We start from the raw sequence: 18,860 nt of genomic DNA on the forward strand, positions 1-18,860 counted from the left end.
GTTAGTCCTGTCTGGAATAAACAACTATTTCGAAACCCTATTTGTCCAAGAGTCTCCACAACGATTTCAGTACTAAGTCTCACCACCTGCATTTCTAGTAAATGCCTGTACCAGTGTTGGCTCAGACAGAAGAAAAAACAATCAAATGCCTCACAGCGAATTGTCCTTCTGCCTTCTGCTCTGTACCGCTCGGGAGCGCAGACTGACCCTCTCCCACCGATGTCAGGACACAACACTTTACGTAAAAGGTACTGTACATGAAAGGTACAACAAAGTTTTTATCCATTGGTCTTGGTCTAGATACCGAATTCTGTTCATTTAAAGGATTTATGTATGCTTCAAAACTGTTTTTGTTTCTCATTGCGGCGAATGATGTTTTGAAATGAGTACTCCACACCATTTCTTTTTTTTTTTTGCGATTTGTTTTTGACTAGAAGGACGCTTGCGATATATTGCCACTCGTCGTAGTGTAAAGAAAGGAAGATTAGGGTTTAGCGTCTCGTCAGCGACAACGAACCAATGGAAGCTTGTATTGGGGAAGAAGAGACGAAATCGGCCGTTCCCTATCAAAGAAACCGTTGCGGTATTCACCCCAAGAGATAAAGGGAAATTAAGCAAAACTTAAATGTGAATGGCCGGCGGGAGATGTGAACCACTGTTCTCCCAACTGCGAGTCAAATACGAGTATTTTACCACTGGCTGGATCGTCGTACGTTCTGAGCATCAGATTTCGCTGTAATGTAGAATTCTGCTGAGTAGCTTGATCTGTTCAGCACCGCTATTTAGATGCATTCATAGTAATGGTATCTGTTCCACTTTTACAAACTAAACTTGAACACAGAATGAGATTTTTACTCTGCAACGGAACGGAGTGTGTGCTGATATGAAACTTCCGGACCGATTAAAACTGTGTGCCGGACCGAGACACGAACTCGGGACTTTGCCTTTCGCGGGCAAGTGCTCAACCGTCTGAAGTACCCAAACACGACTCAAGCCCCGTCCTCAAAGCTTCACTTCTGCAAGTGTCTCGTCTCCTGCCTTCCAAACTTCATTGAAGCTCTCGGTCCGGCACACAGTTTTAATCTGCCAGCAAGTTTTAAATTTGAATAGATTGAAGTTTTAAAGTTATCCCAATTTTCTTCAAAGAAAAATTATTAAGTCTCTGTGACTGCTTAATCAAAAACTTAGGGCTACGAGATGTGATCTATTAGTTCACAAGGAGACTCAGGCTTTCATCTAATATTCGTACCGGTAGCCTTTTTATTCTTATTTATTACATAAATTTCCAGAGCTGTGTCAAGAATCCATTGCCCTGTCGTTGATCTTTATTAGACTACAACACATTTTTACACGTGGACTTAACCCCACAACCCTCGTATAGTCTGATAGCCACACTAACATAAATGGCTTCATCATCCTCATCAGTTTTCTGTTATACGAGGTGCGGCTAGAAAAAAACCGGACTGATGCTGGAAAAAAACATTTATTTACAATTATTTACAATTTCATGTTATATCCTTCAATGTACTCTCCTCCTCGGTCTCTACACCGCTCCATACGAATTTTCCAGTGTTCACAGCAATGCTGCAGATCATTTTCGGTAAGTCCATACATTACTTCCGTCGCTTTTTCTTTTACTGCTTCAACAGTCTCAAATCTAGTTCCTTTCAAAGCTGATTTGACTTTAAGGAAAAGAAGAAAGTCACAGGGGGCCAAATCAGGTGAGTAGGGTGGATGATCTAAGATGGGAATGTTGTGTTTTGCCAAAAACGTCTTCACTGACAACGCACTGTGAGCTGGGGCATTGTCTTGGTGAAGGATCCATGACTTTTTTCTCCACAAATCGTTCCGTTTTCTCCGTACTCGCTCACGTAGGGTAGCCAGGACGCTAATGTAGTAATGCTGATTCACTGTTTGTCCCTCTGGTACCCAATCAATGTGCACAATCCCTTTGATGTCAAAAAAAAAAAAAATCATCATTGCCTTGAATTTCGATTTTGACATTCGCGCTTTTTTTTTTGTCGTGGAGAACCAGGAGTTTTCCAATGCATCGATTGGCGTTTAGTTTCGGGATCGTAAGTAAAAAACCACGATTCATCGCAAGCAATAACATTTTGTAAGAAGGTGGGATCACTTTCAATGTTTTCCAGGATGTCAGAACAAATCATTCTTCGGCGTTCCTTCTGTTCAATTGTGAGACACTTTGGAACCATTTTTGAACACACTTTGTTCATGTTGAAACTTTCATGAAGAATCTGCCTAACACTTTCCTTGTCAACTCCTGTTAACTCAGACACTGCTCTGATTGTTAAACGGCGATCTTGTCGAACAAGTTTACCGATTTTTTCAATGTTTGCATCAGTTTTTCCTAACAATGGTTTGCCAGTGCGAGTGTCATCACTGGTGTCTTCGCGGGCATCTTTAAATCGTTTAAACCACTCAAACACTTGTGTTCACGATAAAAAATCATCGCCGTACACTTTTTGTAACATTACAAACGTTTCACTTGCAGATTTTCCTAGTTTGAAACAAAATTTGATGTTAACACGCTGTTCTTTCTGTACACTCAACATTTTCCGACGCACAGACAAAAACGTCAACTACTTAAAACAGGCGCCACGGGCAGACTGAGTGCAGGAGGCAGATGAAACTCGAGCAGTAGGCGGAGCGAGAGTCACGTGACAGGCCACGCGACTTTCAGCCTTATTGCATTCGTTTTATTGTTTCACCAGTACTAGTCCGGTTTTTTTCTAGCCACACCTCGTATTAGCAGGTTCCTTGCCTCTCCATTTTCTGCGATCCATTGCTTCCTTCTTAAGGCTGCTGTATGTTGTACCGTCCATCACGTCATCCACTATATGAAATTTCTTCCTTCCTCGTTTCCTTTTCCCTTCTACATATCCTTCTAGAACTGGTTTTATAAGTCTGTTATTTTTTCTTAATAACATCTAGTACCTGTCTTTTCTCTCCCACTCTTCTCAGTACCTCTTCATTTTTACTCCGTCCATCCAACTTATTCTTTCCATCCTCCGTCATGTCCTCATCTCAAAAGCCTCCAGCCTTTCTCTGTCTTTCCTCGTCGAAGTCCATGTATCAGCGCCATATAGAAGACTACTCCATACAAGACATTTTATGAGTCTCTTCCTGAGTTCTCTGTCCAGACCGCTGCAGAAAATTCTCCTTTCCTTATAAAATGCCTCTTTTGCCATTGCTATCCTTGTTTCAATTTCTGTGGTGCACTTCCAGTCGGTGTCTATCCTGCTTCCAAGATACTTAAAATTTTGCTCCTGTTGTAGTATCTCTCCATTCAGCATATTTTTTATTTTTTTATTTCCTCCTAGTGCCAATACTTTTGTTTTCTTTGTGTTAATTTTCATTCCATAACTTTTTTCGTTAGCTTCAATGGTGTCCACCAAATCCTGTAATTCTTTTTCCCCTGTGGCTAGGAGGACCATGTCATCAGCAAACCTCAAACACCCTACTCTTCTTCCTCCAATTTCTACTCCTTTTTCATCTAACGAGTATTGGTCAATCCTATTTTCTAGGTAGAGGTTGAAAAGAATAGGTGATAGCATCCTTGTCTTACTCCTTTTCCTAGTCCGATCCAGTTTGTACTTTATCCTCTCACTTTGAGGCTTTTTGATTAAGATATAATGAATTTACAAGTCTGCTGATTTTCCAGTCCACTCTCTTTTCCCTCATTATAATCGCCAGCTTATACTAAACCACATTGTGAAATGCCTTTTCTAGATCGATGAAGCACATATATAGGTCTCTTCCTTTTTCAATAAACCTTTCTCCCAAGATTCGTAGGAGCACTATTGCATCTCTGGTGCCCGTATTTCCTCTAAAGACAAACTGCTCCTTGCCAAGATTCTCCTCCATTACTTTTTCAAGTCTTTTATTAATTATTCTTAACATCACTTTGGCTGCATGTGAAATGAGGCTGATTGTCCTGTGCTCACTGCATTTCTTGGTTCCTTGTTTTTTCGGTAATGGAATCATTACTGTTATCAGGAAGTCGTCAGGACATGACTGCCTACTATGTTTTCCTCTTTCCCTTTTCCCACAATGGCGTTCCAGTCTCCCATTACTATTTTGCAGCATTTTCTAATTTCGTCCATTATCCTCTCTATTACATTGTACATTTCATCTACAATTTGGTCATCATGTTCTGAAGTTGGCGTATACACCTGGACAATCAGTAAATCTTTTTGTGCTCCTTTCAGCCTTACACCTATAACCCGGTCATTTGCATAGTCCACATATTCCACACATTTAGCCAATTACTTTGTCATAATCATTCCTACTCCATTCATTCCTTTTACTTCTCGTCCTGAGCAGTACAGTACACATTCATCTGACTGTAAGTCTCCACGTCTATTCCATCTTACCTCAGCAACTCCTACGAAGTCCATATGATTCTTTTCCATCTCTCTTTTAAGATTTTCCAGTTTTCCTGCTTGTTACAGGGTTCTAACATTCCAGGTACCAATTCTCGTTTTGATTTTTTGCCTCCTTTCAAGTTGTCCCCCCCCCCCCCCCCCATCTCCCGGAGATCCGAATGGGGGAGTATTTTACCTCGGGACACTGATTTAACATGAGAGGAAGCCATTTTTGTGCATAAAATGGAGACTGTATTATGCAGGGAAGGTAATCAACGGTGATATTCCGTTGTCTTCCACAGTTCTGGAGGCCTCCCCTAACATGGGATACAGACGCCTTTCGCAGCCGCCCGCTCTGGGTCAGACGCTACATGAGAAGTATAGTTTGGAAAATGAAAGACCCCTAGCCCTCGAAACCTAATAGCGTCAGCGTCCGGAAAGAACAAGAGCTGGCCGAGGGCGGCCAGACAGGAAAGATGAAAGTGAGGAGCCTGGCATAAGTAAGTGGAAGCAACGCCAGGACTCAGCTCGGGGCTCCGTGGCCGCCAGCCACGTACTCACTAGGTGTGAGTCTCTGAGGGACTGGCTTATGCCTCCCCAAAACCACCAAAAATGATAATTTGCTAAGTGCTTGGCCGTCTAGAGTTCCCACTTCTATCACTTTCCCGCATAGACCATACATTTGGACGAAAGTGATGACGAGGAGAAGGCGCGGTGTCCTTGTAGGCTCGTTACGCCGAACAGTGTTGACAACTGCAGACTCAGCGTGCTTTACTGAGCTGCACTATGGAGCCACATTTACTTTTGTCTCCGTTACCTAAGTTTCTGAACGTAGCGATTTCCTGTGGTCAAAGGAGTTTCCGCATGCTTAGAGAGTCTTACAATTAAAGTGACTGATTGCTGTAAGATGCGGATACTAGTTCGAATCCTGGTTCGGCTTGATTTTAATTTTCGCGACATACTCATTATATGACAGCATTTCGAAAAGAAAGAAAAATCACGAGTCTATCGACATGAAAGTGAACGTTAGCTGTCACAGTGCTGGTGCACAAATGTAATACACAAAAACCTTTAGTGTCATCTGCACAGTTTGGACGAATCGCATCAGGATATCATTTACGGAGTACCATTGACTGACTACTTGCTGGCAGAGATGATATGGTGGTTAGATATTTGCCTTTCTGTTCTTCGTGGACAATGGCGCTAAGGTTTGGCATCCTGAAGATTTAGCCGAGGACGGTCAAGGACTACCATCGTCGCTGGTTAATTGGCCGTTGTCGCTGTGGTCGTGTGGATTTTGTAGGCAGGTTGTAAAACAATTAGAAAATTTTGGTTGCAGCTTGTCTAATGCTTCTCACGAGAATTTTCTACGAGAGGAAGTCAAGATCCCGGCGACCGATATTATACATGTGTCGATCGTGAGCAGCACGGTCTATGTTAAAATCATTAACGACGCAGCGTGCGAACGAACCCTACAGGAGCCCAGACAGGGGCTCCTCTTCTTATATGCTGATAGCAATGTGGGGGGGCGGTAACAATCGACCGAGCGGCCTTAGGTATGCGTGCGATACGCATTTTCGGATTGCCATTCGAAATTCCTGCAGAGTAACTCGTCGCGCCACAGTCCACAGTCATTCTGCGGAGAAGTGGACACAGTTTCGGACATATCCTGTCCTGCGTCTGACTGGTCACCACTGATCTCAGAAGCCACGTTCCGTCCTACTTACAGATCCGCGGATGCCATCCAATAATTATATACACTCCTGGAAATGGAAAAAAGAACACATTGACACCGGTGTGTCAGACCCACCATACTTGCTCCGGACACTGCGAGAGGGCTGTACAAGGAATGATCACACGCACGGCACAGCGGACACACCAGGAACCGCGGTGTTGGCCGTCGAATGGCGCTAGCTGCGCAGCATTTGTGCACCGCCGCCGTCAGTGTCAGCCAGTTTGCCGTGGCATACGGAGCTCCATCGCAGTCTTTAACACTGGTAGCATGCCGCGACAGCGTGGACGTGAACCGTATGTGCAGTTGACGGACTTTGAGCGAGGGCGTATAGTGGGCATGCGGGAGGCCGGGTGGACGTACCGCTGAATTGCTCAACACGTGGGGCGTGAGGTCTCCACAGTACATCGATGTTGTCGCCAGTGGTCGGCGGAAGGTGCACGTGCCCGTCGACCTGGGACCGGACCGCAGCGACGCACGGATGCACGCCAAGACCGTAGGATCCTACGCAGTGCCGTAGGGGACCGCACCGCCACTTCCCAGCAAATTAGGGACACTGTTGCTCCTGGGGTATCGGCGAGGACCATTCGCAACCGTCTCCATGAAGCTGGGCTACGGTCCCGCACACCGTTAGGCCGTCTTCCGCTCACGCCCCAACATCGTGCAGCCCGCCTCCAGTGGTGTCGCGACAGGCGTGAATGGAGGGACGAATGGAGACGTGTCGTCTTCAGCGATGAGAGTCGCTTCTGCCTTGGTGCCAATGATGGTCGTATGCGTGTTTGGCGCCGTGCAGGTGAGCGCCACAATCAGGACTGCATACGACCGAGGCACCCAGGGCCAACACCCGGCATCATGGTGTGGGGAGCGATCTCCTACACTGGCCGTACACCACTGGTGATAGTCGAGGGGACACTGAATAGTGCACGGTACATCCAAACCGTCATCGAACTTGCTGTTCCAACAGGACAATGCACGTCCGCATGTATCCCGTGCCACCCAACGTGCTCTAGAAGGTGTAAGTCAACTACCCTGGCCAGCAAGATCTCCGGATCTGTCCCCCATTGAGCATGTTTGGGACTGGATGAAGGGTCGTCTCACGCGGTCTGCACGACCAGCACGAACGCTGGTCCAACTGAGGCGCCAGGTGGAAATGGCATGGCAAGCCGTTCCACAGGACTACATCCAGCATCTCTACGATCGTCTCCATGGGAGAATAGCAGCCTGCATTGCTGCGAAAGGTGGATATACACTGTACTAGTGCCGACATTGTGCATGCTCTGTTGCCTGTGTCTACGTGCCTGTGGTTCTGTCAGTGTGATCATGTGATGTATCTGACCCCAGGAATGTGTCAATAAAGTTTCCCCTTCCTGGGACAATGAATTCACGGTGTTCTTATTTCAATTTCCAGGAGTGTATGACGGCCAGCCTCGGAGTTGTTCCGGGTGCTTCAAAGAAGGCCACCTTAGAGCCAAATGTTGACACCGGCTTATTACATAACATCCAGAATCCAAAGGACCACCCACGTAGCAGCCTACGGTACTACCGTGACGTGTCCTCGCTGCTCCTGCAGCCTCGCAATACCGACCGGACGCCACAAATGACCCAGACCGTACCTCGACGGAGAGCGCCTCGGACGGCATCCGCTCCGACAGTGCCGACGTGGCCGGCCGCTGACCGAACCCTCGGCAACACGACAGACACGCTCATCGCCCCGAAGGTGGCCTTGCCAGAGCGACGCGGCTCCCTTCGCGTCGTCGGCAACGGAAGGTTGCGTAAGGAAAACGACGTTCTCCGAAGCGTCGCAAGAGAAGGCGCCGCACCGTTTCTGGCCAATAGGAGTCGTCGCAGTTCGAGGACGAGGCCGCCGTCGACCCGAAAGACGCTTCCGGATCCGCGACTAGGCGAAGGAGACGATGTGAGCGCAGTGACATCCACCGGTGTGCCTGCGCCCGTCCCCCCAAGGCACCGTGAGGACGCTCAAGTATTTAATGGACCTAGCACAGCCAAAATTACACCACGAAGAAAAAATGGACGATATACCCGTGCCCATCTCCACGGCATGGCACAACGAGGAAGTCGAGGAGCAGCACCCGTTACGGGATCCTGCGCCGTCGACGCCGCTCCACTAACCACACCCTCCCCAGCACTCCCGGCGGGTGAGCGGGATGCCGTTCCACGCGACACCTACGCCCTTCCACCACCCTCCAGCGGTCCGCCCCCACTATATCGGATAGCAACCATCAACACCAACCACATTCGTTCCAGGGTGAAAATGCGCCATATGCAGGATATGTTCTGGCTTACGATATTGATTTCACCCTCCTGCAGGAAGTTCACTTGGCCAGTCTCCCAGATATCAATCGCTATACCGCCCAAGCCTCTGATTCCTTCCTTCCATCAGCTTGCGGCACGACACTCACTGCCGTGGGGGAAACGTTTCATTACTGTCTGCGCCCCTTTGGGCACCGAACAACGACATGAATGGGCCCAATTCTATCCTAAGGACATCACTCGTTTGTTTTTAGGGCGATACGAACATTGCCTCCTAGGAGGTGATTTTAACTGCGTTCTGCACCCAAAACATCAGGTTCCACACTATATTACATGCCAGGAACTACATATAGTGGTGTGGGACCTCCTGCTCCACGATACCTGGGAAGTCCAACATAGCGACCATACTGGCCATATGTTTCTTACCAGTCATTCCACAAGCCGTCTAGACATGGTATATGTCTCACAGAATCTTTGATCTGCGATACGGGGCGACGAACGCTGGCCTCTGGCCTTTTCTGACCATTGCTCTTACTGCTGCACAGTCCTCCTTCCGCCACAATTTGTAGGGCGCAGCCGTGCGTCGTGGAAACTAAATACTTCTTATATGCGTGACCTGACTAGTCGCCAGCAATTCAGCAAGACATAGGGAGCCTGCGTACGATGCCTTCCCTGCCACCACCCGACACTCACGTGGTCGATGGATTGCGCCAAACCAGCGATCTGGAGGACTTTGATGAGATATAAGAAGGACTTGGCCGGCTTCCATCGCAACACTGTCGATTTGTATTATGCGATTCTCCGAGATTGGATACTCAGCCACCAATCTTAGACAACCAGTTTGAAATGGAAAGAACTAAGGCAGTAAACTGCGTCTGGTACACGCGGCGCTCGGGGGTTCACAGCATAGCTACGATACCTGAAGATGGGCTTTAACAGTCCGAAACCGGTCGTGTGAAAATAAAGAAAGTTACCTCTGCTAAGGCGAGGATAATTGCACTGACTGCCGCAAATTGCAGGGAGTGATAATACAGACGGAGCACCACGATCATGCGGGTTTGGAAATTCCATCGATGCATCATACACTGTCCGAGGAGCGATGGCATCGTTGGGAGCTCATCACATTCTGGTCACACCTCATGGTCCAAAAGTGACCAACCAGTATGACATCGTTCATGCATTCGTCGAATACTGCCGTCGTACTTACGGAGAAGAAGATGCCGATACTGAAGCAAATTACTCCATATTGCATTACGTCACGCACGTGCTCCCCCACTCAGAGGCGTATACTTTGATTGTGGCGGTCACACGAGACGATAAGGGCGCAGTCAACATATCACCCGATATTGATGGCTTGCCGATTCAGTTTTACCGAGCCTTCCGGGATTTCACGGCAACGTGGTGGACGACTATGCTTCAAGAACTCATGACATCTGATCAAGAACCGCAAGACCCGCCTTTGTTGAGGGTATCATAATTCCGGTCTACAAAGCAGCCCACGGTTCGACAGTCACCCTACTCAACGCCTATTTATGATTTGCGCCCGCTTACTGGCGATGCGTCTCCAGACAATACTCCCTCATGTCCTCTGCCCAGAGCAAACGACGCTTGGGGGACGTGTTAACATACAGACTGCCACAGGGGAATACAGCGACTTAATTGTGATAGCAGCGGCCTGCAGACTCTGTGCAGCGATCGTCGCTATAGATTTCGATGGCGCTTTGGATAAAGTGCGCCACCGTTTCCCGTTTTTCGGTGACAGCCCGCTTGAGCAACCCCCCTCTGTTCATCGACGTCCTCCGGCGACTTAACAGCAGTGGCATTTCGCGAGTTCACGTCAAGGCTAGTACCCATCCGCCATTCAATTCGGCAACGGTGCCCCCTCTCTACCCTCCTGTATGCTGTTGCCCTAGAGCCCCTCATTGGGGGCCTGAAGACCGAGCCCTGCGGTCTCACCCTTCGCCAAACCACTTTTCGATGTCACGCATACGCTGATAACCTCCTCCTCCTCATTCGCTATGGCTCTCAGATTCGAGCAGCCCTCAAACTGATTACACGTTATGGAGCTGCCACTGGCAGTGCCATGAATGTCGTCAAATCTTCTGCAATGTACATTGGACAAGGCCTCCAGGAAGTTGATGTGGCACCCTTGCTGCTTGTGCGGACGTTCCGGTACCTGGGAATTCCTTTACCGCCACTGTCACACGCATATCGGCAACGAATTTCCGTCGCCTGTTGCATGTCATCTGTAACGACATCCGCCAGAACCTCCTGCGCCGCCAGGACATCCTTCAAACCTTTCAGTTTCTTAATCGGTATGTGGCACCAAAATTGGTCCACATCGTGCAGGTTCTCCCTCTACCGACGGCGATTGGGCGCAACCTCCAGGCGAACTCCATCTTATGGCTGGTATCATGTTTAAAGTCCGTTACACTTACCCTGACCCGACGGGATGCTGGCCTCGGCCTCGTCAATGTCTATATGCGAGCTGCGGCCTTTTTGTGAGTACCGCGAGAAGACAGTGGACCGAACGCCGCATATCTCTAACAGCTTGCTTAAGTTCCTCCCACACCACCAGTGTCTGTCGGCCACATCGTGCCTCATTTGTGTCTCATTTTGGCCTTTTTTGTCAACTATAGTTACACAAATACTTGTCTCCCAGATACTCGTTCGCCCAGGACAAAGGATTTTTACGGCCTACTGTTGTGCCGTGTTCCCCATAATGTGATGGAGACCAAATACCCCTCCTTCCAGTGTCACGTAGTGTGGAATACCATCCAACAGCCCTTCCTCCCCACGGATGTCCGGGCAATGTGGTATCACATGGTCAACAGAAAATTTGCCACAAAACAACGACTGCACAACATTGGTTTGTCGAATTCTCCTCTTTGTGTCTCCTTTGCCAGCAACTCAACACAATCTGACCTGCGACTCTTCACACGACGTCTGTTGATTCGTGCAGAAGATCATTACCTGCTCTCTGCGAGTGCCACCAGATACAATCGAACCGCGAATGTTTCTATAGCCAGAGGATAAACATTTTCCCGCCGCCAAATTTGATGCCACTACGTGGGCCAAGGGGTGGGCGGTCGGTTACCTACTCCGTGGGACCTAAATACCGCCTCGACTTCTGCACCTATTTACGAACAGTCCGTGCAGCAGTCGAACACAGCCCACGTTACCGAGAAGTATTTGCCAACTATCTTCAAGGGGTCTTTGTTACACTCCACTCATTTGCGGGGTGCCTGGGGCTGAGGGCACCTAACCACCCTCCGGCGGTGTCTAAGCCACCTATGATCGATTCTATCTCCGACCTCCGCGGAAGGGAGAGCGCACCGTAAATATTTTTTTCTTTTTCTTTTCAGTCTTTATTTCTTTCTATGTGGATGAAGTATGTTCCACACAATTTCATAACAACAGTAAAAATTACAACAAAACATGGAAATATATAAAGAACAAAACCTTCCATTTCCGTTGATTCCTGTGTCTCCCATTTTCGTGCGCTCCACAGGTTCTGTGGCGGTGAGGGGGAGACTGTGGCCAGGCCTCGGGTTCCGACTCCTGCCCACTCTTCGTGCCCCTGAGCGCCCACCAGACCATTCCTTAGTAAATAAATAAGTAAAGCCGGCAGAGCACTTACCCTCGAAAGGCAAAGGTTTCAAGTTCATTACCCCAACAGACTCTCAATTTTCAATTACCAGGAAGCTTAAGATAATTATTCTGCTTGCAATAAGTGACATGTCAGTTAATATCGTAGTCATTTATTAAAGCGAAGTACCGATGTTGGCTGCTAGCGTAGCAGCTCTTAACCAAACGAATCACGCGACCTATCCGTCTCTAGGCCTAAATGTAATTTGGTAGAAAGACTGTTTCAAAGAGTCCTGGTTTTCGAAATTTTACGAGTGTCATTGACTCCAGTACTATTTGGTAAATTTACACACGTTGTAGCAGAGTAACAGAGAAATCTCATCTTTTAATTTGAATTTTATAAAGTCAGTTACCTCCGGCTTACGCCACTAAAACGGCAGTTTGATATTTTTTAGGATCCTTGTAGAACTAAACGTCCACCATAGCAGTAATAGTACTTCTGCCTTCGTATCGATAATCTCCTTCTCGAATTTGTTACCTGATGACGGTGGAGCGTTCACGACTTCTGTAGCGTTCACATGTCAAGAATAGTAACTCTTCTCGACCACATGTTTCCGTGTTTCATTTCATAGACTCTCTTCAACAATGTGGAGAAATGTTTCGGATATGTAGACTACAAGATAACATGAAAAGAAATGAGTTTTATATAGCATCCGGCAGCAAACTCCACTCCTTTCTACGATAGTTTTCATTATGCGTATTGAACAGATGTAAGAACGTTCACCCAGTGCAGGATTAGAGACGAAGCTATGCAGAAGCGGGCCATTATACTTGTTACCGGTAGTTTGAACAACACGTGAGTATTACGGAGATTCATCAGGAACTCAAATGGGAATTCCTGCAGGGAAGCCGATGTTCTTTTCGAGGAACACTATGAGAAAATATAGAGAATTGGCACATGAAGATCACTGCAGAACGATTCCAACTGCCGCCAAGGTACATTTCGAAAAATTCAAATGTATGTGAAATCTTATGGGAATTAACTGCTAAGGCCATCAGTCCCTAAGCTTACACACTACTTTACCTAAATTATCCTAAGGACAAATACACACACCCATGCCAGAGGGAGGACTCGAACCTCCGCCGGGACCAGCCGCACAGTCCATGAATGCAGCGCCTCAGACCGCTCGGCTAATCACGCGCGGCATACATTTCGCCTGAGGAACACTAAGATAAGAGAAATCAGGGCTCGTCCTGAGGCATACAGAGAGTCGCTTTTCCCTTGCTCTGTGCTGCGAGTGTAACAGGAAAGTAAATGACTAGTTGTGGTATAGGGTACCCTCCGTCACGGATAGTACTGTGTCTTGTGGAGTATTTATGTACATACGTAGATGTGACTGCATACATACTCCGTAGATGTGGGGGGTCAGGGTAACCGAAAGATGAGAAGGCGTCTCTGTCTCTCTCTCTCTCTCTCTCTGTGTGTGTGTGTGTGTGTGTGTTTTTTTTTTGTTAAGAATTGACAAGAGTTTTGGATGCTTCTCGAACATTTTCCCTTCTTCCTGTGTTTCGGACACTCTTTCTCAGACCTGAAGAAATGTTACGTCCTGCTCTATTCGTTCTAGGAGAGAAGCGTTCTTATTAGACTCTGAGCAACATTATACGGTCTAAATAACTTTTTAAATTACTCACGGCGTAACGTCTTATACAGTGATTATTTCGATGTTGTGACATGAGTAAATTTTTCCTTTACAAGAATGCAACTTGTTTTAGGCAACTACACTACTTTACTTTTGCATTGTAATACTTCCCTTCTTATCGGAAACTGAGAGAAAGGAAATAGAAAATAAAATAAATGAAGGTAACTCAGTCAACTTACCCATTTCCTCGACCGCCACTTTCACTGCCAACTCCCGCTCCATTCTAGGGGTGGAAGGAAAGGGAAAGGGACAAAAACGAATATATTAGTAACGTTATTGACATATACATAAATATTTTGAGAACGACATGTGGCCGTGTGACGGATACGCTTAGGGAAAGACGATTATTTAAAACAACAATTGATTTCGTGCCAGGCTTTGAGTCAGCAGTCGAATTTCCGCAAGTGTCTTAGTCCCTGAGATCTCCGTCACACTGGCCACTTACACACAACAGACATCACAATGACACAGATAACAGTTCTATAGCAGCTAGTTATAAGCAGTTGTTTGAGCAACCAATACAATGTCTTGCCTTGATATGTATACTATACAAATTGCCGCCAAGAAAATACACACATACAGTTATAAAACTTGTACAAAATAATCTAAAACTAGTTTTCTATTATAAACAGTACTGAGTAGAGGTGTACATGTAAGTTACAAGAAGCGTATATCAAGTAGTATTATTAGCATACTGTCTAATAATTCAGTTTCCTGAGATGGTAACAAACATACTGATATTTCAGCGCATTGCTCTATGATGGAAGGAATGCATAGACACAACACGAACAGTTCCTGTGGAAAACATGGTTTAAAGAGACGGTTTCATGTAAGGACTTATAATTTAAGGAAGTAAGTCATCATTGGAAGTTTATAGAAAGTAAATCCTTACCCTGATAAATTGCTTCAATGTATGGCAACGCTACTCATAATAAAAACCTTAGAAAAATCACAACCTACTGATAAACTTGTTATCTCACTGCTATTCCTTTGCGCGGAATATTTATATAAAACGATTTGAAACTGCCTACTTTGAGCTTTTTTATTAACAGTAAAAAGCCACTGGAGGGGACTTGAACCTTTCTTCGCTGAATTTGACGCCACGTTCCAAAACTCTTAGTGGCACTATGAGATTGAAATAGTTACGTTTAATGAAAAAAAGTGTTTACTTTCAGCTTACCCACCGTGTAAAAGTGTAATTAGCTATGTCCGTGACTCTAAAAATAAGTAAGAGATTACGAAAATGTTTCTTGTATTCAACTACATTGTTCAAGTACGAATAGCGGCAAATATGTGCGTAGGTGACAACCTTGTTTTTGGAAGTTACGTATTAAAGAGGCGTGCCGACGGTTAAATATCGTTTTGTATAAACTCCGAGCTACTTATGAAACAAGGGCTGGTTCCATTCACCCAGTTCAATTCGAACACGAGATAAGTAAATAATTATGCCTGTTCTCTCCTGAGCTGTAGACGCCATATTTAAACAGAAAATGAAGTCTCAGGTTGCACTGCATATGAAAAAAGTTTAATATTTTTCTGTCGAGGGGTTGTGCAAATTTACCATTTCTATACTTAGACACATTGTGAATATTGAAATGAAAGCATACTGCGACTTACTTTTAAAACACCAAATATTATGTCCTACAGGTTCTACTTAATCAAGCATGCTACATTCTACTCCCATTTATTACACTCATGCTATGTAACACTACAAGATCGTTGTTTTGAGAATGACTAGCACACATGGATACATTGTTATTAACTTTATAAGGCTACATTAATTGGCTTTGTTTTCCTATGTGAATCTCCCTTCGTCTCCTGTGCAGATCTGAAACAACGTTTACAGCGGTTAAACTGTCTTGGAATAATTATTAAATTAACAAAGGAAACATTTTACAGCATTAGTTCGGCTATATAACCAGGTACGTTGCACTATAAGCTAAACATCTGTATTAGGCACACGAAACTCTCAAAAACTTAAGTCTAAAAATAGAACACTGCAGTAAAAAATTTGCACAACTTGACAGAGCACCATCAATAAATAGCGAAGCATGAAACAAATGAATGCATTTTTTAAGAACACTGGCTCTGCTTAGAGCATCTCTATTTGCATATGGGATCTATTTCATCAAATACGATACTAATTTTTGTATTAGAACATTTGTACGACTCACCGTTTTGTACATCCTCAGTAAAATACGACACTAAGACGCAAAGGTCTGTGTACGAAGGTTTTGAAATTCGGAGTTTAATTCCCGTATACATGGTGTGCGACTATTCGACCGCATTCGATGTCAATATTAACGTAAAAAACACTGATGGAAACAATCTGTATTTCACTACATTACTCTTTATTGACATTATGGCTAAAAGCGTGGACAGAGCTCTCAGGAACGCGCGACATTTAATGGCGTGGCAACTGCGAAGAGTGAGTTCTTTCTACTCAGCGCTGTTGTCGAGGAAGACAAGAGTGTTTTGCACCTAGCGGCATAGCTATGTACAAACCCCCGGAGCGAACTCGTATCTTGATTCCACTTGGTGTTCTGCCGCCCACTCTGTGTGGACGGTACTGTGGTGTGGTGGCGAGCACCAGCTAGCGGCTGCATGCACTACTCACGGGCAAACACGCCACCTAGCCTCTGTCCTTTCACGTAGTTCCCTCAGAGAATGCCGTCTGTTATTCTCTCTCACCAAAGTCGGTACAAAAAAGAATCAACAAGTCTGCAGGGTACGTAAAATACTGAAACTTGTGGACAGTTTGTGCTAATATTGAAATACTTAAAATACGGTGTTTTACTATATCACATATAATATTATTAGTACTAGATACATGAGGATAGCAGGAAGCACCTGCGGATATTAGTGAGATATGTATAACATCACAGTTCATTGATTTTCTTAGAAGACGTAAGTAAATTATTCACGTACAGTGACGCCTAGAAGAACGGAAGCATTTCTATCACAAATAATAAGTTATGTTTTATTCTTTATAGATATGTTTCCCGGCATTCCCCATTAAATGGACATATTGAGCATCATGAGGAATAACGGTGACCATCATTTCAGTTTCCCTTGAAACAGCGTGTTTCAAGGTATTTGCTTGTTTCTCGCGTCTTCTTCAGAAGCTAGCAATTAAAATTCATTAGTGACTTGGCGAACTATGTTGCCATGTTTCCAAAAACGACGCATTTATATCTTTCAAACATCACTTCTAATAACCGATCCTAGTGGTACACTCACGGCTTTCAGCAGCGTCTGTTACGATTTACGTAGCCGTCGAGGTAAAACTGTATTACGATCTAAAAAGTCATATCTTTCCAGGCCAGAGCTTCTCGGTTGTCCGGTAGCATTGCCCATTTTATTCTTTTAAACTAAAAAATTAGGATGTTATTTTGTTAGCGAGCTCTGGAAGAGTCTTTCTACGCGCTAATACAAGGTACTAAAAGCAATTCTACGTCACTGGTGCTTGCGTTTTTCCTAGCGAGGCTAATGTTCTGCACTATAGGCAAGAGCGCAGTAAGACTTAAATATTTACCCCTTCGGTCGTATCGAAACCCCCCTGAGTACCATGATGGTGTTTGGGAACCTCTGCTATTTCCAGTGAGGGCTCCGCTGTTGCTTCGCGACCCTCTGTGGAGTCCTGCAATTGTTCAGATTCTCTTACATTCTCCACATGCACTTGAAAGCAACAGTCATCTCAAATGTATACTGCATTAGGCCTATGTTTACCGTGTTACAGAACCGTTTGTATAACTACGCCTCTTAACAAACCACATCATCTTAGTATGTCGCACGATTGCCACATTCAGGGTGCATGCACTGTACACGGGCTCAAACTTCCTGGCTGCCGGCGGCAGACAGAAAGAACATCAATACACAGAAAACATTTACCTAGACATGACAATAACATATACATTATGTACTAACAACGCCAATACAGTGATACAAAGTTTTACGTAAAATATATGCGAGTACACAAAGAATTTCGTTAAATGCAAATGTTTTGAACTCCACTGCTCAGTGTGCAACGACATATTAATACCGTGCTGGCCACCAACAACGTATCTGTTTACGTAGTTTGGCTACTGTATCGTAATGAAACATTGGAAATTATGGTTTGGCCCACAGTCCTTGTCACGGAAACAGCTTTGTAAGATTGAACAGCTTTGGTGGAGAACTGCTTGCGATGGCACAGGAGGAGTGCCGCATGAAATCTTACCAAAAGCGAACAGTAGCCTAGTTTTGGATGTCAAGGACTTGTACTGCGATGCATTTTTATCTGGCCTGTTATTTGCAAAAGCTCTAGCTCCCAACCCCAGTGGTGAGGCATCCACGGGCTGTTTGTGGAGGGTCCGTGACGAAAGCGGCCACTTCACAGGCGCTGGGCGGCAGCAATGCCGACCGCGCTCGGCCCGAACCTACTTACAGAAGCGGCCGTGCTGGCGCACGTGCTGGCGCCCGGGGTCGCCGCGACGGCCGCTTCGTGTATCTTCTCCTCAGCCTTGCGCTCCTTGAGCGCCTTCAGCAGCTTCCACTTGCTGCCGGGACCTCCCGCCCCCGCTGCCGCCGCCCCCGCTGCCGTCACCGCGGCCACCTCCTCCGCGCCGTCAACCGCTGCTGGAGGCGGCGCCACCGCCACTGGGGTGGCGGCAGAATCGCCCACCAGCTGCTCGCCGTCTCGATCGGCCGCCGTCGGCCCCTCGTACTCCTGTACAGAGACAGGGCCACGCTCCGCCTCCCTCATTTCGTCGTACAGCATGTCGTCCTCGTCGGGGCTATCGGGGCCACTCGTCTCCCCCGACGAAGACTCTTCGTCGGAGGATCGGGACCTCTCATCGGCCGGGACTGCAGCTGTCCCTGTGGGCGGCACCTCCAGTTGGTCCTCTTCTTCGGGTCCCCATAGGTCGGAGGCTCTGACCCTGCGAGGTTGCTCGTCTGCCTCCACGAGGCGCGTCTTGAGCCGCAGCTCCTGCAGGACGAAGGACATCTGCTCCTTGATGTCCTCGCCCGGCTCGAACGATGGTGGCTCCGGCTCGAGAAGCACCTGACATGGCCGCCCGCAGAAAACAGAAATTTCAGTGACGCGCTTAGCCCCTTCACCACATCCTTCCTGCCAATGTCAGCTTATGCTCATCTGTGTGTGTGTGTGTGTGTGTGTGTGTGTGTATGTGTGGTACACGCGTG

The 18,860-nt window shown here is 46.3% G+C and overlaps 1 protein-coding gene across 1 annotated transcript in view; it reads right to left on the reverse strand.

The window, feature by feature from the left end:
* Positions 1 to 18,860, reverse strand: part of LOC126095361 (protein unc-13 homolog C) — a 657,358-nt gene that overhangs the window by 594,659 nt on the left and 43,839 nt on the right. The window contains exons 5-6 of the mRNA XM_049910168.1: positions 18,103 to 18,720; positions 13,856 to 13,899 (exon numbers count right to left, since the gene is read on the reverse strand). Of these exons, the coding sequence (XP_049766125.1) occupies positions 13,856 to 13,899; positions 18,103 to 18,720 (662 nt within the window). The remainder of the gene's footprint in view (positions 1 to 13,855; positions 13,900 to 18,102; positions 18,721 to 18,860) is intronic.

This window comes from Schistocerca cancellata, chromosome 8 (assembly GCF_023864275.1).
Source record: "Schistocerca cancellata isolate TAMUIC-IGC-003103 chromosome 8, iqSchCanc2.1, whole genome shotgun sequence".
Classification (NCBI taxonomy): Eukaryota; Metazoa; Arthropoda; class Insecta; order Orthoptera; family Acrididae; genus Schistocerca; species Schistocerca cancellata.